This window comes from Acipenser ruthenus, chromosome 11 (genome assembly GCF_902713425.1).
Source record: "Acipenser ruthenus chromosome 11, fAciRut3.2 maternal haplotype, whole genome shotgun sequence".
NCBI lineage: Eukaryota > Metazoa > Chordata > Actinopteri > Acipenseriformes > Acipenseridae > Acipenser > Acipenser ruthenus.
In genome coordinates, this window is record NC_081199.1 from 22282436 (window position 1) to 22307313 (window position 24878).

At 37.1% G+C, this 24878-nt stretch overlaps 1 protein-coding gene across 9 annotated transcripts in view; it reads left to right on the plus strand.

The window, feature by feature from the left end:
- Positions 1–21231, plus strand: part of LOC117426171 (TRAF3-interacting protein 1-like) — a 44396-nt gene extending 23165 nt beyond the window's left edge. For all 9 annotated transcript variants that reach the window (XM_034043520.3, XM_034043523.3, XM_059033453.1 and 6 more), the window contains 3 exons: positions 1903–1979; positions 17175–17398; positions 19167–21231. In XM_034043520.3, the coding sequence (XP_033899411.1) occupies positions 1903–1979; positions 17175–17398; positions 19167–19332 (467 nt within the window). In that variant the 3' untranslated portion in view covers positions 19333–21231. The remainder of the gene's footprint in view (positions 1–1902; positions 1980–17174; positions 17399–19166) is intronic.
- Positions 21232–24878: the final 3647 nt, after the last annotated feature.

Sequence of the window (24878 nt, forward strand, 5' to 3'; positions counted from 1 at the left end):
GCTGACCATGACAGGGTCTTGATCTGGTGGTCCTCCATCCACACCTTGATTGACCTGGCTGTGTGGCATGGAGCATTGTCCTGCTGGAAAAACCAATCCTCAGAGTTGGGGAACGTTGTCAGAGCAGAAGGAAACAAGTTTTCTTCCAGGACAACCTTGTACTTGGTCTGACAACACTGCATCTTTTTTGTTATTTTGACCAGTTGTCATTTTCTGCAAATAAATGCTCTAAATGACAATATTTTTATTTGGAATTTGGGAGAAATGTTGTCAGTAGTTTATAGAATAAAACAAAAATGTTCATTTTACCCAAACACATAAATAGTAAAACCAGAGAAACTGATAATTTTGCAGTGGTCTCTTAATTTTTTCCAGAGCTGTATATATATACATATACATATACATATACATATATATACATATACATATATATATATATATATATATATATATATATATATATATATATATATATATATATATATATATATATATATATATATATATAACACGGCTTGGAAAAATAACAACCTATGATTGGTTAAAGAGCATCACATGACCGTGCGTATATATAGCGTAGCGCATGGCTTGCATACTAATGAGCTGCTTAACACTGAATAAATCACTACGCACCACTACATTCTAAATTCCATGACAAACTGCAATTTTTTTGTTATTAGTTACAAAACCACAGCCAAAAATGAGTGGCATTTGACCTATTTGCTTGAATATATTTGGGGTTGAAACTCCACGTAACTTGTACAACACCAACTTTGAGTGAAGACAGCTTTTCATCTGAAAAAAAAAATAAAATAAGTGCACTAGCAAGAGTAGACACATAACAGTAGATGAGGAACAGCTAAATGAAATAGAAGAAAACAAGGATCGGAAAAAGCACACAAAAAAAACTACAGCATGGGCTGGTTAATGTACTTAAGGAAAAAAATATGGACATTCATTTTATGGAAATAAGTCCAAAAAACCTCAACAACATTAAGGGAATTTTGTGCCAGTGCAAGAAGTTCAACTGGGGAACGGGAATTCAGTCTCCAGTTTTATAACGCTGAGCTGGACTAAATAGATATTGTAACAGTAAAAGTTTTAACATCTCTGCTGACAGCAAGTTTAAAACTAACAAGAACGTATTCCTGTCAGTTATGAAAAATTTAAATTACCGGCTTGGATTTGAAGCGTCTGCGGGAAACTGAGGTACTGTCCCCTGACACCGCGGTCGGATTGGTGCGTAAAGTCTGCTTTGATCGTCAACTTAATCTGGCACGACTTGGACGCGAATGTGTCCGATGACTAACAAAAACATGTTTTGAGATCCAAGAGGATGAAAACATACTAGAATATGTGTGCCTCGCCTATAACAAGTTAACAAACACACGTCAAGATCCGGCTTCAGTCTCCATCGCAGCTGCTCCCCTTACTTCCTTGGTGTCATTCGAAACTCTGCCCATCATCACAGCTTGTGCTCAGTCCTCTAGCTTCTAGTGAGATGGCACTTTTGATGCAGAAATTCACAATAAATGAATATGCTCAATTTATTTTTAATAAGCGAACAATTAATTAAATTAAATAAAATGTGGGACTATATAATGTGGGACTATATTACACTGCAGATATGTACACAATAAAAGTTTCTTGTTTTGTCTTAATATAAATGTGTTTTCATTATTTTAATTATTTTTCTTCCCACAAATGACAGGTAGCCGTGTTATAAGTGGTATAAAGCACTTCGGGCCGTGCTGTTCCGATGATATATACCACTTTTGAGGTGGTTGAAGGCCCTCAGCTGATGCCTCGGACCTTATCACCACCCCAGACGTGGTATATATCATGGGAACCGCACGGCCCGTCATGGTTTATACCTTACATATTTCCTTTCTCCGTTTCCAGGTGGGCTGGTGAAGAAAATTTTAGAAACAAAGAAAGATTATGAGGCTTCACAACCTTCATCCAAGTCAAAAGACCAGGTAAGGTTAAATTTAACAACCCAGGTCCAGAAATTCCTTCCCCATATTCCTTCCTCAACCTTTATTTTTGGGATATTGGCTGATGGAGTCATGGTGAAATTGCCATTTTGTTCACTAGGTGGTGCTGTTGCTATTGTACATAGTTTGGCTGCCTAGCAATGTCAATATACAGTAGTTCCTCAAGAATTCATTTTATATCTGTTGGTTTACAGTAACAGCCAGTCTATTTTTCAGACAGTAAAAAATGTTTTGGATGTGTGTCATAGATTTTTTGTTGTTTAATAAAATTGCACAACATTTTATTTAGTTCTCAGACATGAAAAAGTAAGCTTAACTGATCCTTTGATTGTCACAGAGTTTACAGTAAGAGTAAAAACAGTAGTTACTACACCCTTAATTAAAATGCACTGCTATGGATTTATTTTCAAGAATATTCCGTTGTAAATTGTATTTGAAAGCACTCTTGCATGTTAATGAGTTATTTTTCTTATTCAGAAACGGGGGGCCCTTCTTGGCCGACTGTGTTCATGTCTGGCTGTGCGTCACACTCTACATCAGTGTTTCCCAACCTTTTCAAAATAGAGACCCCCATGTGAACACTCTATGTGTGCCACGGACCCCCCCCAAAAAAAATTGAAAACAAAATTACTTTGATCTTAATGAGGCCTCGCAGACTCCTTATCGTGTGTTTTGGACCCCAGGTTGGGAAACACTGCTGTACATGGTAAACACAACAACTAGCTTAATGACAATTCATTTATTAGAAATAACTGTCCGATTATAAGGACCCTCTGAATGTGTCTGCACTGGTTAAACACAACTGTACGCTACGGGTTGGATGGTAATGACTTTTTCAATTATTGATTATCATCTAAAAATGATCATGATAATCCTGATTATCTTCAATCATGTTTTAGCTCCCATGAATAGCTTTTCTACCCAGTTAGTTGTCCTTCTTCTCTTACACACACCTTCTGTTTTCTGTCTGTTTTCTTTTTTGCTTGTTTACTTTAATTCACTCCCTCCCTCTATTGTGAGAGTGAACAATGGTATGGCTATATTATAAAAAGAAATGTCCCCATGTCCAGTTACATTTCCAAATAAATATGTGTTACTGATGCCCAATATAATTACATGGCTCTTAACCTTATGTCAGTTGTTTTGTATGAAAGCTACAGTGTACAATTTGTCTTAATAGTATAACAAAAGTAGACAATTCTGAACTTGCTCTTACCCACTACAAGTTAGGGGGTATTAGAGATGGCTTATCTGGCTTGCAGGAATCTTTTACAAACAGTATAGGGTGCAGTTTTAGTTTTTCATTATGCATCAGGGATGTTAGCACTTTGCATAGCATGTAAAATAATAATGTTACATTTTTTAATAATCTCTTTACAGATATGTAAATCGTAGCAATTGCTTGCTTTTAACCAAGGTTTTTGTTTTGCATCAAGCTATTACTAGAATAAATCTGAAAGGAAGCATTTCTCAGCACTATGGTTTATTTAGGAAACCCCTTCCCCTTCATGTACTGTCTAAAGGGCTCCAATGATTTCCTTCCTGACTTGAAAGGGCTGAAGGTCAGTGTAATAAAGAAATGATATTCTTTCATTCTGGGCTAACACCAAAGGCTTGACATTTGTAAATCTTAACAGTTTCTAACTTACCCCTGCTTCTGGCATTGCATGCAATCTTGTTGTTGTGTTCTCAGGTAGTCAATAGAAAATGGATACTCGAGCCCCCAGTCTGATAAAAGGGACAGAAATGCTGATTTATTGCCTCGCTGCTAGTTGGCAACTGCTATGAGAGAATGTTTAAAGGGCAGATTTAAAGACTTGTATTCCTGGGGGCAATTTAAAATCAATTAAATAGTAAAAATAGTGAAAGTTATCAGTTGGGCACTGAGTGAGTCCACCGGGTCTTTAAGGTTTTGAGACTGTTTGTTTGAACTCCGCATTTGCAAGAGAACTAAATACGTGCATCAACCAGAATCTGCCTGGTTCTGGCTAGATCTGGAGTATTGCTTGCACTTTTCCTGGCTAATCCAAAAGTGACACGCCACGCACATGCCTTCCCTGCTCATTTGTTTCCACCTTTTCCAGGCTTTACAATGGGTTTAATTAGCCATCGCATGCAGGTAACAAGCTAAGGTAAGCTTATAAAATAGAGATCCATAGGATAACACTACATAACTTGTCTTAGTGTCTGACACTTGCATCTTGTATGAAATGTTAATCTACGATTCCAGGACAGGCAGGTTTCACCCAATTTTCCCATCAAATGTAACAGATGCCAAAGGCTCGGAAGGCATTCGCATTTTTGAGAATTGAGTGTCAGTGTACCAGAACTATATTCACTTAATCCTAAGGCCATTTCAACTGTGCCACACACACCTGCTGATTATTTTGAGCCTAAATTCAGCAAACTTTCCAGGACCTTTAGCCCTAAAATTCTAAACACTTAAAAATTCATGCAAAAAGCATGAAGCTGCATCCTGTTTACATGGACACCTTGTGTCGCTTAGTTATATCTCATTCTGGAACACAGAGATCCTCAACTGCTGAAAATGTTACATACAGCTGCAGGCAATCCACAGAATCTCTCTAATCCTACTTGGTTGAGTTAATTAGGGCTCATAACACACTAAGTAGTTTTAATTACATTTTGATGGTGTGGTGTTGCACGACTTAAAGGTGCAGGACCATATTGTTGTAGAAACAATAATTCTCTAAACCACTTCTTATGCACAAAAAGTGATAAACCTTGGAGATAATTAGGTTCTGAGTACTGCGTTCATTATACCATCAGTAGATGCCTGTGAATCTTGTGTGATGTGCTGGCTTTATGTCATGCAACCAGATAGCAACAACAAGGTTAGCTATTGCTTTTTTTTTCTTTCTAGCAATTAAAAGTAGGCTTATTTAGCTTGATAAGGGTGTCTATATATATATATATATATATATATATATATATATATATATATATATATATATATATATATATATATATATAAAATTAAAAAAAAAAAACAGTGCGGTTATCTGAAACAATTCAAGACATAAAGAAAAATAAGAAAAATAGCAGACTATTTTTATTTTTTTTGGAACACCGGTGTACCACGTAATGTATTACTTGTTGAATAAATTTGTATATTAATTATCCAGTGTACTCGTCTTCTGCATACAAAACACATATGATGGTAGCAATTGCCGTTGCAGACAAAATCTGCTGGTGTTATTTCTGTAGGAATTTGCCCTCTTGCTCTGAGGTTTGAACTTGGTTAGCAGGCTAGATGACTGATCGCAATCTGTCACTAGAGGGTAAAATGACAAAGAATTCAGTGTATATTTTGGAAGTGACCTCATCCATGACCCTTGGAAAGTATGTATATTATTATAAGTTACATTTCAGGGAGATACTTTTATTTAGTTGGCCTCAGTGTTTTTAAACAGCTGTGCTTTTTTTATGCATAATTTTATTTCCCCTTTTACACCATGTAATTACCCTTGATGAAGGTTTACGGTGAATAAATAAACTTTGTTGTGTAAATTAGCAGCTGGTGATTTGAAAGTGATGCCAGAAGGAGGCGAGGTTCAATCATGCAGAACCTACGCAAAAATAAATAAATCACAGACTGCAAGAAAACGCTGAGAACAGGTATTTGCGTGGATGCAGTAAACCCTGTATTAAAGACCACCTGTATAGAAGAAGCACAAGTCTATAGTGACTACTGCTGACAAATTCAGTGTACTGTATTTCCCCTGTTAAATCACTTGTTTCCTAAGACAACTTTAAGAAGGGGGTATTGGGGGGGTTCAAGCAGATTTGACTAGGCTATATTAACTTTTTCTTTTTACCATTTTTAATAGGCACTGGTGCGATGTTAATATGCAACATTTGTGTCATCTTTATACATTTAGTTATTTGTGCTTTCTGGCAGTGGTAAAATACATTTTAATTCTGATTTGCCACGAATGGTTTATTGTATTTTAGATTAGTTCTGTTTAGGGTAATAGAAAAGTAGGAGCCCAAATAGGGATATAATTCTCATCCTTGAATTTTGAAGGTTTATTTTAAGGTCTTTTTGGTACATACTGTACTGAGATAGGAGCTTATGTTTCTGGAAATTTGGAATTCCAGGAAGTACTAGGTTTCACAGATATTGTGATTTACATGTAGCCCCAGACTGTTATACAATTAAGAATAAGTCTTTTTTTTTTCTTTTTTTTTTTACATTTGGAGGTAGGCAATGATACAATGTTTTAAATTATGTTTAATACAATTGTATTGGTTAGAAATAATTAGAAGCTCAAATTGACTGCAACTGTGTTGCCATTTTCAAAAGACAGGGAAAGCCACATGCAGATGTTTCATTTCTTCCACCTGACAAATACTACGGTGCATTTCAAAAGAAAAGTGTGAATGATCAGTAATGTTTGATTTTCGGATCTAATTATTTAGAAACCACGAGTAACTGTCTAAGTATGTTTTGGTGACATAATAATACATCATGTTTATTTTATTTTTTTTTCAATTATAATTTCAAAGAACAGTATAAGAAATAGTTAGTCACTAATGCTTAGTCATTTTTTTTTTCAATTATAATTTCAAAGAACAATATAAGAAATAGTTAGTCACTAATACTTAGTCACTGCCCAGCTTGACAAGAAATTTCTAAAGCATTAGGTTCTTGGAGCCACCTCCCTCTCACACAGTGCCTTTATCACAGATTTAGGTAATGGGTAAAACAGACAAGATCTGCTATACTTAAAATAAATATTTTTCTTTATGCCTCATGAAAAAGAGGAAAAATAAGGCCGCTCTGGGCTTGTAGACCTTGACAGGCCACCTATAAACGATTGATTTATTTTGGCCCAGACTCTGCGGGTAGCTTTTGGGGAGATGAGGTGTAGGGTGACTATTAACAGACCGAAACAGCCTGGTTTCCCATATTGTATTTACAGTAGGTGAATGTCCTGAATAGTGTTTAGTTAGGTTGGGTGTTTATGGGCTTGAAAATAAACCACCCACATTGCATGAAGCCTTAATCTATCTTAAACCTCTCATTTAAAAATTGCTGAAAAAAATTAAGAAAACGTTTTAGAAATACCAGCTGTTTCCTGTTCTAAAACAGTAAAGAGATGTTCATACTGGTCTCTGTGGGCTGCTTTTTAGTACCATAGGAAGTCGTAATAATGGGTCGATTTCACATAGGTTACATTATGCTGACTTGGATTATAAGTAACCATGTTATTTGAATGTGCCCTATGTTGGAATTCTTAAACATCATTGCTTCAGGGTTGGAAAAGCAGCAAGCCAGATACATTCAGAGCCTCATGAGTTCCCGAGAGAAAAAGAGAGGAATGGTAACCGTTTAATTTCCTTGTTCCATATTGCAATGCGAGTCTATGACATTTCAAGTGTTTACACTGGCTGCATACTTTACTGTAAAGCAGATGCTGCCATCAAGCAGTTAAACGATCACAGCCTTGCTTGATTTTCTAGAATGAAAACTTTACAAGTAGTATGGGGGTAATCATTAAAGTTCAATAGTGGAGCAACAGAACTTCTAATGATTGCAATGATAAAAAAAGATGTAATTTTATTAATTTAAGTTATACATTTTTCAGCATCAGTTTTTCATTACTATGCCTGCTTAATGTCTCAATCCCTTCCTTGATATTAGATTAACAGGGTTCGAACTTCGAAATTAACACTCGCCCACCTGCCAAATGTGGGTTAATTTGGTTTGTGGTGGGTACATTTCACATAATTATATGCCACAGTGGCAGGTACGTTTTTGTACACTTCACATCGCTCGACTGGCGATCATCGCTGTCGTGTCGCCATACAGTTTATACTTTCTACCGGCAATCGCCCTGCTCAAACTGCAGTCGCTGACTGTTCAAATCAACTGAACTTTGACCTTGTCGCTGACCTCATTGCTATGGTTATTACAATGCCAAAATGGATGACCAGTTGTTTCTCAAGAAGCTGCTCAATGTTTATCGCTGCGTATATGCAGTCGATACATCTGATAAAGAGCAGATGAAAAAGGAGAACGCATGGGTATCAATTGCTGAACATACGCAATCAACTTGTGAGTATTTTAACCTCAACGAAAGTGTAACCGGTGAAGTTTTAATTTTAATACAGCGACTGCTGTTTTAAACACATTGTACGAAGTGCCCCAGGTCCAACACGTTGTTGTTGTTATTATTAGTAGTAGTATTACTGTGCTACAAGTTGTTTTCAATATAGGATAGCAAGTACAATATTATTTGTTGTTGTGAAAAAGGGGATTCAAGTCATTGCTAGTAAACTATAATGCAACCACATTAAATAAAGTAAACTCTTATTTGGTATTTGCAATGCATAAGGATACGATTTTGTCACAGAGGTCATGAAAATCGTGAATTTGAACAAAACTCAGTTAAATCTTGGAAATGGATGTAAAGACACATTTGGTTAAGCACTGCCTTTATTTTCTTTAAAATGCAGTATGCCATGCACTGAAAATACAAATATGTGAATGTCTGTATTGTTTGGTTGTGTATGCACACAGCATTTACGTGTAGCTATGTACAGTACTGTGCAAAAGTTTTAGGCAGGTGTGAAAAATTGCTGTAAAGTAAGAATGCTTTCAAAAATAGACATGTTAATAGATTATATTTATCAATTAACTAAATGCAAAGTGAGTGAACAGAAGAAAAATCTAAATCAAATCCATATTTGGTGTGACCACCCTTTGCCTTCAAAACAGCATCAATTCTTCTAGGTACACTTGCACAAAGTCAGGGATTTTGTAGGCATATAGTCAGGTGTATGATTAAACAATTATACCAAACAGGTGCTAATGATCATCAATTCAATATGTAGGTTGAAACACAATCATTAACTGAAACAGAAACAGCTGTGTAGGAGGAATAAAACTGGGTGAGGAACAGCCAAACTCAGCTAACAAGGTGAGGTTGCTGAAGACAGTTTACTGTCAAAAGTCATACACCATGGCAAGACTGAGCACAGCAACAAGACACAAGCTATTTATACTGCATCAGCAAGGTCTCTCCCAGGCAGAAATTTCAAGGCAGACAGGGGTTTCCAGATGTGCTGTCCTAGCTCTTTTGAAGAAGCACAAAGAAACGGGCAACGTTGAGGACCGTAGACGCAGTGGTTGGCCAAGGAAACTTACTGCAGCAGATGAAAGACACATCATGCTTAGTTCCCTTCGCAATCGGAAGATGTCCAGCAGTGCCATCATCTCAGAATTGGCAGAAAACAGTGGGACCCTGGTACACCCATCTACTGTCCGGAGAAGTCTGGTCAGAAGTGGCCTTCATGGAAGACTTGCGGCCAAAAAGCCATACCTCTGACGTGGAAACAAGGCCAAGCGACTCAACTATGTACGAAAACACAGGAACTGGGGTGCAGAAAAATGGCAGCAGGTGCTCTGGAAAATTTGAAATATTTGGCTGTAGCAGAAGGCAGTTTGTTCGCCGAAGGGCTGGAGAGCGGTACATGAATGAGTGTCTGCAGGCAACAGTGAAGCATGGTGGAGGTTCCTTGCAAGTTTGGGGCTGCATTTCTGCAAATGGAGTTGGGGATTTGGTCAGAATTAATGGTCTCCTCAATGCTGAGAAGTACAGGCAGATACTTATCCATCATGCAATACCATCAGGGAGGCATCTGATTGGCCCCAAATTTATTCTGCAGCATGACAACGACCCCAAACATACAGCGAAAGTCATTAAGAACTATCTTCAGCGTAAAGAAGAACAAGGAGTCCTGGAAGTGATGGTATGGCCCCCACAGAGCCCTGATCTCAACATCATCGAGTCTGTCTGGGATTACATGAAGAGAGAGAAGCAACTGAGGCTGCCTAAATCCACAGAAGAACTGTGGTTAGTTCTCCAAGATGTTTGGGGCAACCCACCTGCCGAGTTCCTTCAAAAACTGTGTGCAAGTGTACCTAGAAGAATTGATGCTGTTTTGAAGGCAAAGGGTGGTCACACCAAATATTGATTTGATGTAGATTTTTCTTCTGTTCACTCACTTTGCATTTTGTTAATTGATAAATATAAACTATTAACATGTCTATTTTTGAAAGCATTCTTACTTTACAGCATTTTTTCACACCTGCCTAAAACTTTTGCACAGTACTGTATGTCAGCGAATGAGATTTGTATTAGCTGAGCGAGCATGTAAATAAACAGATAATATGTTACTGCAAACTCTCGGTTGTGATCTTCACATACATATGTTATACCTGGCCCCTCCCTCTACTACCACTAGTTACTCTAGAGACTAGGGGACCACAGGTACAAACAAAAATAGATATAAGTGTTTAAAGCAGGTACTAGGAACCTGTGATTTACTTCCAAAGAACACCACTCATACACCTTCCCCTCACCTTCAGGTTCGTATAACTTAATTAGAGCAGCTGTTACCCCACCCCACCAAGCAGCAGGCACAGACAAAATATTAAAATACGTTCAGTTTATTATACAATGTTCAGAGAAACACAATAAGCTCCACTTATTTAGCTAGGTGCCAAAGTATCAAATAAAAGAAAAGTTAAAACTGGGGGGGGGGGGGGGGGTTGCTCCCTCGGCTAGCTAAAGTAACAGAGAAATGTGTAAAAGGGGTTACTCCCTCTGTGGGCTAGGAGTTAAAGTAACAAAGCACAAGAAAAAAGGTCATAAAACAAGTGCACAATATAATCCAAATGTCCAAAGGAACAAACGAACAAAAAAATACCATAAAAATGGGGGAAGTAGCAGTCTCGATGTAGATCAGTCTAGCGCCCTCCTGTGTCAACCAATAGAACACCGCAGTCACACCACTGCCATCCTTGTGATTTCCACACTAAAAAAAAAAAAAATCAAACACTCTGTGAATACCAACCAATCACCTTTCTCCACAAACTGTCCCAAATCCCTTCCATGCACTTTTCCAATCAATGCATTTAAATCAGATGTCACAACCCTCTAGATTAAAAACTACAGTAATACCACAACTACAGTAATACTAAAAACACAAATCCCTATTTAAAATGTCCTTATACAAAAGAAACACTGCCAACAGCAAAGTACTTACTTCCATTTATTAACTACCAGGCAAAAGCACTTATCTGTGTGGAGGGCTAAATGGTATCCCAGCTCCATGCGCCAGCCAATGATCTGATGCTGGTCTCAGTCTCCAGCGTCTTTTCCTGCTCCAACTCAGTACCACACCCACTGCGTTCTTCTATCCAGCGCTCCCTCCGACTCCCACAAGCAGATCTTCCCTGATGAGGCACTCAAAGGGCGGCTCCCGTACTCCTCTGTACAGCCTTTCCCTTCCGGCACTTCTACCGCTCCGTGAACTGCTGCTCTCCTGGACACTCTCTGGTTCAGACACTCCTCTCCCTGTTCTTCCGACACTCTGTCCTCTGTCCTCTCCGTCCTGTGTGCTCTCCCATCCCCATGCTGCACCTAGCTGTTATAGGGAAACATTCCGCTGACGGGCTGGTAATTGGCTTGCAGTTAAACACCCGAGATAATTAAGCTGTTAAAGGGGGTCTCAAGCTACAATATGTAGTTAAGGGAGATGGCTGCTAATTATCCATTTAGTCACATACAGCGTTTGTTAATTTATTTTTTGAAACAAAAAGTGGGCTTGCATCTTCAAAAAAATATTACTGAAATTCCTTGAAACTTTTTTTCATACAATGTAGCTAGTGTACCCAAGTAGTCTGTTGAAAATAAATATTCACTTTCTCTAAAACTAAACATTGCTAAACAAAATACTTTAGATTGCTGTTGAACATCTTTTTTTATTTCCTGCACTGTAGATAAAATTAGAGGTTTATCTGTATCTGGTCTTTTTTCTGATCTTTGTAGTGCCCTGTTTCTTGGACACGTTGCTACCTGTGTGATTTCACCTTGCAACTCTTTTTTTTTTTGTTTTTATGTTTAAAGGGGCAGTGCTGTGTAGGCTACTCAGAAACAACCAATTCATACGTCTCTTTCTTATTATTGAAGAAAAAATATATGCCGTTTCATTTTGAACACGGTAATAAAAATTTCACATGCTGATTTTGTATATATATGTACATTTACTCCGGACGCGCACAGAGAAATAGGAACACAGTTTGTTTCAGTCTGTTTCGCTATGTGTTGTCAAAGCCTGCATCTTATAGTATTCTAAAAAAAATAAAAAATAAAACAAAGTTACATTTGTGTGAAAGGACCTTTAACTAAGTTTTGTACTCTAAAGTAACATTTAAACTTGCCAGCAGTAAAAAGCAATAGTCTTTATATTACTGGTTTTGGTGTACTATTTAAAAGCTCTTGTGTATGTTGATGTAGCTAAACCTACATTATTTGGTGACCTTTCCGTGACATTTTCGTGAATTCTTGGTTTTTTTCCCGCAACTCGCCTGTGAAATGTACTAAAAATCACTGACAAAATGGTATCCTTAATGATGAATTTTGGTGAATTTACTATTTACTGGAATCAATTTTATCTTGAACTGACTTGTTTAAAGCTTGAAAAAACATAGTATGTTAATGCTTAGGAGATCCTCAGTCAGAAAGTGTGACAATAGAAAATAGTATTTTTTTGTATTATTATTTTTAATTATATAGGGTTGATGAACAGAACGGGCTAAATCTAGGAAGTACTTACAGGAATGACAAACAAGCAAGAGTATTTATGCACTACATTGCTGAGGTAGAAAGAAGGCCGCTGCAAGAGAAAAGAAAAGGTGCAAAGTTCCTGTCAGTGATGGTTCAACCGGCAGCGCTGTCATAGAAGAGGAGCTAGTATATGTATGATTCTGCCAGAAAAGGCAGGTGACCTGTGCAGTTTGTGTGCATGCAGTCTGTGGAGAGGAGAGATGCCCAACACATCTCAGAAGCTATATCTTCACTAATGAGGCAGAGTGTTTCAGACCCTGTTGAGACTACTCGTAAATGTTTCTTGTTTTTGCATTTTCTTTTGTCATCGTCACCCCCCGGAACGATGTTGGCTGGTAAAATGTATGTGTGTCTGGTTGATTTTTCCATGGTGGCTATTGCATGGAAGAGTTAATTTCAACCCCATGGATTAATATACTTCAACTTGGTTAACTACAAATAGTGTTTAACCAAGAACAAATTTCAGCATATTATAGGTGATTCATCCATAACTATAAAGCTGTAGTAATTCTAAAAGTAGTCAAATTCATTGACATTTCAAATTCTCAATGTCTTCAGTATTCTGTTTTTGGCAAAAAGTTTCTTCTAGTATTGCTGCAAATGCTAGGTGATGATAGCCTATTTAAATGTGATTTCTAACCACAGCAGGAATGGAAACAAGACTCCCACTGCATTGTCATTTGAGACAGGTTTTTCTGTGAGCTCAATTAGGCAAACCTTAGATAGGAAAAGATCAGGTGGACCTAATTAAGCTCACAGTAAAGTATGCAGTCCTGCAAACTGTTATGAAATCTGAATCTTTTTTCCGTCCCTAAATTAGGGAAATACAGTGCCTATAGTAAGTATTCACCCCCCTTGGACGTTTTCACAGTTTGTTGTGTTACAACCTGAAATCTTGATGCATTTAAATGGGATTTTCTTTCCTTTGATTTACACAACCTACTCAACACTTTGAAGAGGCAAGATCATTTTTATTGTGAAACAACAGTTAATGATAAATAAAAAAAAAACTGAAATGTCTTGGTTAGATAAGTATTCACCTCCCTGAGTCAATACATATTTGACAGCAATTACAGCTGTGAGTCTTTTGGGGTAAGTCTCTACCAGGTTTGCACATCTGGATTGTGCAGTATTCGCCCATTCTTCTTGACAAAATTGTTAAAGCTCTGTCAAGTTGGATGGGGAATCGTTGGTGGACAGCAATCTTCAAGTCTTGCCACAGATTCTCAATCGTATTCAAGTCTGGGCTTTGACTGGGCCACTCTAGGACATTCACTTTCTTGTTTTTAAGCCACTCCAGTGTCGCTTTGGCTGTGTGCTTGGGGTCATTGTCCTGCTGAAAGGTGAATCTCCGTCCCAGTCTTAGGTCTTGCAGACTGAAGCAGGTTTTCCTCAAGGATTTGCCTGTATTTAGCTCCATCCATTTTGCCCTCTACCCTGACAAGCTTCCCAGTCCCTGCCGATGAAAAGCATCCCCATATTATTATTATTATTATTTATTTCTTAGCAGACGCCCTTATCCAGGGCGACTTACAATTGTTATATCACATTATTTTTACATACAATTACATTATTTTTTACACATTATTTTTACAGAAATGACTTCCTTCTTGCCACTCTTCAAAACAGGCCAGTTTGTGGAGTACCTGAGCTATTGTTGACACATGGACAGTTTCTTCCATCTCAGCCATGGAACGCTGTAGGTCTTTCAGAGTTGTCATTGGCCTCTTGCTGGCTTCTCTGACCAATGCCCTTCTTACCCGGCTGCTCAGTTTGGGAGGACGGCCTGCTCTAAGCAGATTCTGGGTGGTGCTGTATACCTTCCACTTCTTAATGATCGACTTGACTGTGCTCCAAGGGATATTCATATTGCCTTTGAAATCTTTTTATACCCCTCCCATGATCTGTGCCTTTCCACAACTTTATCCCAGAGTTTTTCTGAAAGCTCCTTGGTCTTCATGGTAGTGTCTTTGCTTTGAATGCACTACCCAACTGTGGGACCTTACAGAGACAGGTGTATTTAATCTGAAGTCATGTGAACCACTTTTATTGCACACAGATGGACTCCATTAACTTATTGTGTGAATTCTGAAGGCAATTGATTGCACCTGAGCTTATTTAGGAGTGTCATAGCAAAGGGGGTGAATACTTATCTAATGAAGACTTTTCAGGTTTTTATTTTTAATTGATTTGTTTTTTCATCCCCCCATTTTTTCACACATTGAAAGTGTTGAGTAGGTTGCGTAAATCAAAGGAAAAAAAAATCCCATTGAAATGCATCAAGATTTCCGGTTGTAACACAACAAACTGTGAAAACGTCCAAGGGGGGTGAATACTTACTATAGGCACTGTAAGTGGGGTAGGCAGTTCCAAAGCAAAAGATAGGATTAAGAGTTCAATGTGATCGCCTGGGATCTCAACTGCAGTATGCGACTATAACAGCTTATATTTTATCAATTAGAATCTTTAATCTACATTTTTTGTAGATGGACATCCTTTCATAAAATACAAATAACCGTACAACTGTGTGTTTGTTATTTATTATTTATTATTTTTTTAGGATAATATAAATATTAACTGGGTCAAAATAATATTGGGAGTCTGTGGCAGTGTGCCCCCATATAACAGACAACATGTCGTCTGTTATATGTGGATATAGTGGTGCACGGGATATAAATGGGTCTGTGTAGCACGAGTGATTTAAAATATATGGTTGTATTTAGGCATGGGGATTGCACAATCACTGCACGTGCAGATAAAGTATGTAGTAGTATGTGAGCACGGGGATTGCACAAATTAGTTTACATGCTGGGATTCAAGTGAATAATTAAATAGTAATTGAATCCCGGTGTTGTGTAATATTCTGTATCCCATAAAATTCTGTATCCCCTGCTTATTGTACTATATGCAATCAGGTGGTCTGGCGACTCAGGGTTGTGTGTTCGAGAGTGGAAAACGGGTGTGGAGAGGAGAGAATTAAGAAAAAAGGAAATAACAATTGATAAGCGTGCTGGCTTTTAAACCAGTACAATACTTGTTTGTCCGTCCACTGTTTGTTTAGTGTTTCTTTTGGCTCAAAGTGCCGTGTGCTGTTTTGTTCAACTGTTTTATGTGTATTATTAAAACACGCAAGCAAGCACATTTCACCATATTACCTCACGGTGCTGTTTCTTCCTGGTCTGATGTCACCACACACATCATCCTTACCACAGAGTCACAGTAGTTACTCCGGCCAACTTCGAATAAAGGATAGAGGAAAACTGTATGGGGAAAATCTAGGCTACTTCCACAGCTACCTGTTTTTTCAGTGCTATTCTGGACAGTCCTAAGCACTATATTAGAAGAGATAGGCGGTCAAAACATATTGTTCTTGTTCTCTTAGTTAAGAAGATGCTAAAAGTATAGTAAATGAAGAAAGATTTTCATTAAATTCACCATACTTGTAGGGATTGAGATGTACTATAAAAAATAACAAACACCTTTATCTAATCTTGAATTAAATATTTAAATATCCACAATGCGCCGTTTTATTGAGAACAAAAATAAAACTTTAAAGACCACACAAGGCGGTAACAGTAGATGAGAAGTGCCATGTTCTTCAATGGCTTCAGCACAGCAAGTGTTTGAATGAGCAGTGAAGCTCCCTCTAGCAGGTGTTTTTAGCCGTACTGATAGGGAAGACTGAGGGTGAATTGAAAGTGTTTCATTTTTAGGGAAGCTTGTATTATTAGGTGCAAAATGCCGTAATGCTACTACTTTCACTGACGCATCCAGATACAAAAGTAAATAAATAGAAGTCTGGAATTTTTTTTTGTTTTTGTTTTTCAAAGGATTGTATATGTGTGTTCCTTTGTGGTGACAGAGCATGAGGCTGAGTTTGGCAGTATTCCCTGCACGGCCCACACAGCTGACTAAACATTGGGGAGCTTGTGCACACAGGGAGGCCATAGCATTCTGGGGTGAAAGGTGACGTTGTAGAGTTTGACACAAGCGCCATACCAAAGAGACCAGAGGGAGGAAAAGAAAGCTATTTTCTGTATTTATACATTTAAAGGGTCTTATTGTTCATCAAAAATCAAAGCTTTGCAGATAATACGGTTTAATTTTTTAACCAACAATGTACCTTTTTTTAAGCAAGTACAGTTATGTTTTCAGAGAGGAATAATTGTAATGGTATAAAGGTAGCAATAAACTACTCAATAATTTGACCAATCCTTCAGGCAGCAAAGTTGTTTTTTGCTTGTTTTATACCATTATAATTCTTTGCACTTGACCCGTATGTATTCTATTCTACAACCCACAAAAATAAATACAGTAGAGTTTAGACTTTTAGCAATCTGTATTATTCTGTCATGCGCATGCAATATATAGTTATTTTAGATAAATCAGTGAATGACAATGTTTATTTGACACACTTAACTTTCAATTTAAAGGTTTAGTCATGCTCACATGGGAACCTAGATGTACCACTAGTGAGAGTGCGGGGGACTTGACTTTTATTTCTTGTTTTCATCAGGATACAACAATTGTATCGGAGGCAACAAAAAGAAAAGAGCGTGACTTAGTCTCCAGGGAGATTGAAAAGCTGAGGTCCTCAATCCAGACAGTGTGTCGTAGTGCCCTCCCGCTGGGGAAGATCATGGACTACATTCAGGAGGACATGGACTCCATGAAGAAGGAGCTGCAGATGTGGCGCAGCGAGAATGCAGAGCATGCAGCAGCACTGATCAAGGAGCAGCGGTAGGGAGAATACAAGAACAATAGAATACAAGCCAATCTGAGTGATTACAAACAACAATAGAATACAAGCCAATCTGAGTGTGATTACAAGAACAATACCATTCAAACCAATCTGAGTGAGATTACAAGTTCCATTCCGTGTAGGGATAGTACAAAAATTGGTAACATTAATATAATTCAAATTATGATTCTAGAAAAAGCAAGGAGATAACTGTTATGAGTACATTGAGTGATTTATTTACCGGTATCTGTACAAACTGGATTTTTACAATACCTAATTTAAAGTCACTGTAGATAAGTCAATAATTCCTTAAATCTTACCTGTTTTTCACTTCCATTAAATATTGCAGTTTTCAAAAAGCACATTATAGCAAACATGTATTTTCAATTTAAAACATGAAATCTGTTACTCAGTTCAGTTTCCATGCTTTTCTCTCAGGAAATCTGTTAGACTCTGGGTTGAAGCCTGTTACTGGCTCAAAGCATGTCATTCAAGAGGGAAAGTCAGTGGTGGAGACAATTTCACCCTTAAAGTGAAAGGACCAAAGAAGTGCAACACTATCTGAAAGCATGACATGCAAACTGTATAGTTCTTTAACCCAGATAGCAGGTTTTAAAATAAAATACATGTTTCCTATAAAGTGACTGAGTGCACAGCAGGTAAGATTTACGGAATAAATAGCATTAACTAAAACATTGAAGAATTCAGTGTGGCTGTTTTGCAGACAATGTTATTTTATTGGGTAACAGTACCCAAAATCTTCTATCCATCTTTTTTTGTGTTTGACTCATCTAAAGCCAAATCCATTCACAAAATGATTAATTTTCTTTAAATGCCAAATACCTTAAAGTCTAGTAACATATGGCTGTTTTTCTGGCAGCATTTTAAGCAACTAGTTGCCAGGAACATTTTCAAGCAATATTTACAAAGCACCACAAATCAAGATTCTTTACATATTGCGGCTTAAATTATTCTCATGGCGAGAATTGCTTAAAAAGTTGAATGTGTTGCTTCATAAGTTGCAAGAAAGGTTTCCCAAAAGTTGTCTTGTGTTTCATGGACTCAAAAATATTAAGAAATATGTCCACATTCTGTTGCAAAATTCAACCAAACTGTCCACAGGTTTTAAATTAGGGGCTCATATAAAATATTAAAAACACCTGTTAACATTCTAAGTTAATATGTCATGGGAAGGGTGTCTCTTCTTGTTTCAGAGATGTTCTGTTGTGCAGGTTGGACAAAATTACCTCCAAACTGAGTGTTTCTAGCTGCTACAATTGTGCAAAATGATGTCTTTTAAAATAAGAAATAGCCTACATAGAACATATTAACTTCATATAAATGACGAAACAGATATTGTACTCAGAATCCACTATTAAACATACAGCTATGGCCAAAAGTTTTGCATCACCTAGAATTTTAGGATTGAGACATCATTAAAAAAAAAAAAAAATGTATGAACATAATTTAGATATTTTATTTTACATTATGTAATCAAAGAAACTAGAATAGTCTACCGGTAGCCATAACTAGTACAGTATTTCATGTTAGATTTCAAAATGTCACAGTTAAGTATATAGAAACCTACAAAGTGGTATGCAATTCAATATATTAACGTAACATTATTCAGCAGGTTTCATTAGACTTTCTGAAGCAAAATTAGTTAATTCAAGGTGATGTAAAACTTTTGGCCATACCTGTAAAGTGTCTGGAAGTTGTATTGAATCTGTGTTCAGTCATAATGCAAGTTGTATTTTTTCCCCACAGAATAACAGACAATGCTGTGGAGCCCCTCAAAGCTGAGCTGGTGGAGCTGGAGCAGCTAATCAAGGACCAGCAGGACAAAATCTGTGCTGCAAAGGCCAACATCTTAAGGAACGAAGAGAAGATTGAGAAAATGGTCTCCAGTATCAACTTCTCTTCCAGGACATGAGAGCCCAAGGCAGAAAAGACTCATCAGATATTAATAAAATGATAATAAATATACTGAAAGGCACTATAAACAAGGAAAGGCTATTTTTATAAAGTATATTGTATTTTTATAATCCTGTGTTTCTTCAGCAGTTGTGGGCTTTCCCACCCATTCAAAAGTATAACCTCTCATTCTTAACATACTCGCATGTCCCTGGTACATCACTATTCATTCAAAGAATACTTCCATATTAATTTCCATTTGATATTGTCATAGAGTGCATCGTGCATCGTGCATGTGTCACACATCTAGCCCCTATACCAACATCAGTTGGTTTGTCACTGAAAAGTCCTTTAGAGAATCACCTTGCTTATTTATTTGATAGCAAAATCTCTGATTTTACCATTTGTAAAATATGGATTATTTTATTTTAAAAAAGGAAATGTATATGTCATGTAGAAAATCATATACCATTCCAATTCAAAATTGATTTTGTTTTTACAGTAAACCACCACAGAATATATAATTCTTGCTAACCTTGCTAAACACATTTAACAACCCTGAAAATGTATTGGCCTTTTTAATATGTAGCATTGAACTGTGCATTAACCCACAAACAGTGGCTGCATGCAGTATTTTCATAGTTCTGAACAAATTAGGAGGAAATGAAAGAAAACAATGTTTTCAAAAGTATATTTTATACATTCATATTTCAAGCGTACTAGAAAACTACACGTTTTGAGATAAAATTGTCTTACATTGTCATACTGAAGATATCCACATTTCCTAATTGGTAATAATATCAACATGCATTTAAAAGTTACTCTTGGGCACCACGGTACATATAAATGAGTCTTTCATCTTGTTGAAGTCCTGGCCTTTGCGCAGTCTGAATATCTCAAAGACAATATATTGACAGGTCATGCAAATAAAATGTTATGGTGCAGAGCGGGTGGCATTCTGGCTGCCATATGTTAGTATAAAAAGACTACTACTACTGCAGTAGTGAAAGGAATATGTTGCTACAGGATTAAGGGGAAGATGTTTCACTTACAGCAATTGTGCATAACAAACTAAATGAAGTCTACTGTATTTTGATGGATTTGATCGCAAACACACAGTGCTCCACCAAAAAAGAAGGCTGATTTGGTTATTTATTGTGGAACATTTAAACAGATTCCCCAAATGTCTGACAAGGAATGAGAAGTGATCATTCACACATCCATACCTTTAATTCATACAGTCTGTGGAAATGAGTCCCAACATGTGTGAGAATTGGAGTTTTGAATGTCCAGCAGAGTAGTTTTGAGACCTCTGCAGTCCCCACCACGGTCTTTCTTGTCCTGGTCCCAGTTGACAACCTTGTTGATAGGGTTTTTTGGTTTGTATAAATAGACTAGAATAATATATATATATATATATATATATATATATATATATATATATATATATATATATATATATACTGCCTATGCAGTAAATGTATTTATTTATTTAAGTCTAATGTATGCATAATCAGCATTTCAAATTCCAATTTTTGTAGCACAGATTTTTCATTCAACACTTTATTAATGCGTTTTATCAGTATTAATAGAATGATTGCAGGTTAATGAAATGCAGCTTTTATTTGCAAATGAAACATTTCCCTCAGTTACGGCAGTTTACAAATAAAAGCCTTTTCCTTGAAAAAGGGCCATTTCCTAAACACATTTCAAGTACTTTGGCATGTTCTGTATCCATCAATTTATAAGAATCATTTGCAGGCCCTGGTGAGAAAGCATCTACATTGTAAACTACTCGTGTCAAAACCAGTGTCGCTTTCTTACTTGTATATTGTGTATATTTTGAATCTGTAACATAGTTCACAAATTACTATAACTTTTGTAGTGGAGTGGAATAAAATGTTACATTTCTGTACAAGTTTGAGTGTGGACAGATGCATGGGTCTTTCTTTATTAAAGGATACTTTTAGTGCTTTCTGCAGCAATAATTGTGTGTCCACTGGTAGCTGCTGCAATCTTGCAATCTCGGCTCAACAGGCTTGGCTCAAGCAGATTAGCTAAAGGAGCTGCTCTTTCACTCAAGCTGGTACGAGTTTCATATAGTGAAAAACAACTCAAACTATGTACTATATATTTAAGTATTTTTTTTAGTTTCTATTGTCAAGATAATCATTTTTTCCCTATGTATAGTTTCTGTTACAGATTATAACACTGCTGGCTAGGTGACTGCTTGTTATTGTAGAGACAGGTTTGCTGTATTTGTTTCCCTCTTTATATTTTAACAGCACATTTTAACCCTTTAAGAATTTCTACTTGAGTTAAAGCTATTAGGCCCTATTTTGTAGCAAGTTGAAACACAATGCCAGACAAAACTACTGTAGATATCCACTTAGCTGCAGTAAGGAGCAGTTCAGTTTCTTCTACGCTTTCTGTAAGAATCAGCTTGTAGCCTTATAAATGGCTGCATTCCTCTTTTAAACAATGCCTTTGCCCATTGTGGTTTTTTTCAGTTTGGCTAGTTTACCTCCAGAATATTGGCATTAGTGTACTTTACTCATTACAGCACTTTGGTGACACACGTCACAATAATTATCAAATTTGTCTCTGAATCTCTTTATCTTGAAAATCTCCGCTCCGAATTTTGGGAATGTGGAGTGAGCAATGCTGAATAATTGAAACCAGAGAGATAAGCATTTCATAGCAAAACTGACTAACTTGGTTAAAGATTTTTTATCTTTAAAACCATTGCCATAGCGTTTTGAAGTTAAGTTGAAGAACGTTTCTTGCGGAGATTGTTTTGTTATCAAAAAGAATGTGCAGCTGCTGGTAAACGATGTCAGTGCCCCACAGCCACCAAGTTAATCTTTCCAGACAAGTGCATTCCACTTTTTATCAGATCAATTGCACAATACAAAACTACTAAAGGAAATTATGATTTATCCCTGGAGTTCTTCATGTATACGCCAAGGTGTGCTAAACAATTTTGTATGCAGCCATACGAGTCCTTATGGTAAAATGAAACGACAAGAATGAGATCTGAAATTGTTTTACAAGATTGCTTGCTTGCAGGTGTATTTCTTCCTTGGAGTCACCCCATCATCATATTAGATCATATTAAAAAACAGAAAAACAAATGAAATTAAAATGCTGTGAAGGGAAAAGGCTGCAGACTAGTTAGAAAGAACATACATTTAAGACATATTGTAAGGTTGAGAAATGTCCTTTTCTTATGTGTTCTGCTTTCTCCCCCTTATCTCACATGTGAGTAGTTGTTTGTATTAAGAAATTGCATTAATCTCTTTATAATGATAAAAATTGTGGCACCAGCTCATTTAGGCTTGATTCTGTTTCCAAAAAAACATACATAATGGCATAGTTGAAGGATACTGTGTTGAAATGAATGATTGAAACTTCAGAATTCATGCAACCTTTTTCCAAAGTAATCTAAAACATTAGCCCATTATGCATTTACTGTACCCCTGTGGAAAAAATATGTGTAGATAGCTCAGTTGCATGCCCCTATTCGATTAATGACCAATAAAACCTGAATACAAAATACCAAAACCCTTATGTTGAAAGAGGGTAATGCAAGACATTAAAGAGACATACAGACGTGCTCAAATTTGTTGGTACCCTAACAGCTCATTGAAATAATGCTTCATTCCTCCTGAAAAGTGATGAAATTAAAAGCTATTTTATCATGTATACTTGCATGCCTTTGGTATGTCATAGAATAAAGCAAAGAAGCTGTGAAAAGAGATGAATTATTGCTTATTCTACAAAGATATTCAAAAATGGCCTGGACACATTTGTTGGTACCCCTTAGAAAAGATAATAAATAATTGGATTATAGTGATATTTCAAACTAATTAGTTTCTTTAATTAGTATCACACATGTCTCCAATCTTGTAATCAGTCATTCAGCTTGTTTAAATGGAGAAAAGTAGTCACTGTGCTGTTTGGTATCATTGTGTGCACCACACTGAACATGGACCAGAGAAAGCAAAGGAGAGAGTTGTCTGAGGAGATCAGAAAGAAAATAATAGACAAGCATGGTAAAGGTAAAGGCTACAAGACCATCTCCAAGCAGCTTGATGTTCCTGTGACAACAGTTGCAAATATTATTAAGAAGTTTAGGTCCATGGAACTGTAGCCAACCTCCCTGGGCGCGGCTGCAAGAGGAAAATCGACACCAGATTGAACAGAAGGATAGTGCGAATGGTAGAAAAAGAACCAAGGACAACTGCCAAAGAGATACAAGCTGAACTCCAAGGTGAAGGTATGTCAGTTTTTGATCGCACCATCCGTCGCTTTTTGAGCGAAAGTGGGCTCCATGGAAGAAGACCCAGGAGGACTCCACTTTTGAAAGAAAAACATAAAAAAGCCAGACTGGAATTTGCTAAAATGCATATTGACAAGCCACAATCCTTCTGGGAGAATGTCCTTTGGACAGATGAGTCAAAACTGGAGCTTTTTGGCAAGTCACATCAGCTCTATGTTCACAGACGAAAAAATGAAGCTTTCAAAGAAAAGAACACCATACCTACAATGAAACATGGAGGAGGCTCGGTTATGTTTTGGGGCTGCTTTGCTGCGCCTGGCACAGGATGCCTTGAATCTGTGCAGGGCACAATGAAATCTCAAGACTATCAAGGCATTCTGGAGCGAAACGTACTGCCCAGTGTCAGAAAGCTCTGTCTCAGTCGCAGGTCATGGGTCCTCCAACAGGATAATGACCAAAAACACACAGCTAAAAACACCCAAGAATGGATAAGAACAAAACATTGGACTATTCTGAAGTGGCCTTCTATGAGTCCTGATCTGAATCCTATCGAACATCTACGGAAAGAGCTGAAACGTGCAGTCTGGAGAAGGCACCCATCAAACCTAAGACAGCTGGAGCAGTTTGCTCAGGAAGAGTGGGCCAAACTACCTGTTAACAGGTGCAGAAGTCTCATTGAGAGCTACAGAAAACGTTTGATTGCAGTGATTGCCTCTAAAGATTGTGCAACAAAATATTAGGTTAGCGGTCCCGTCATTTTTGTCCATGCCATTTTCATTTGTTTTCTTATTTACAATATTATGTTGAATAAAAAATCAAAAGCAAAGTCTGATTTCTATTAAATATGGAATAAACAATGGTGGATGCCAATTACTTTTGTCAGTTTCAAGTTATTTCAGAGAAAATTGTGCATTCTTCGTTTTTTGTGGAGGGGTAGACAGTAACCCTAAGCTGTGCTCTTTCTAAACAAATTAATACTGTAATATCTTTCCTAGTGTTAAGTGGCAACTTCCCCCCCCCCACCCCCTTTTGATATCTGATTAAGACAGACTAAAGCATTAGCCAAAATGTTTGTATCCTAAAGAAGAATAAACTTTTTGATCCTAAACCTACTTTTTGAAATTACTGATCCCTTTTATAATTATGAGAATAATTCTATCATAACATTGATCCTTGTTGAGACCAGCAACCAAACTACAGGGCATATTACAGGGCATTACATTCTGGTAGTTGACTAAGTTGGGAAGGTAAGAACACATTATTTGTGGTTTCATTGCAATAAC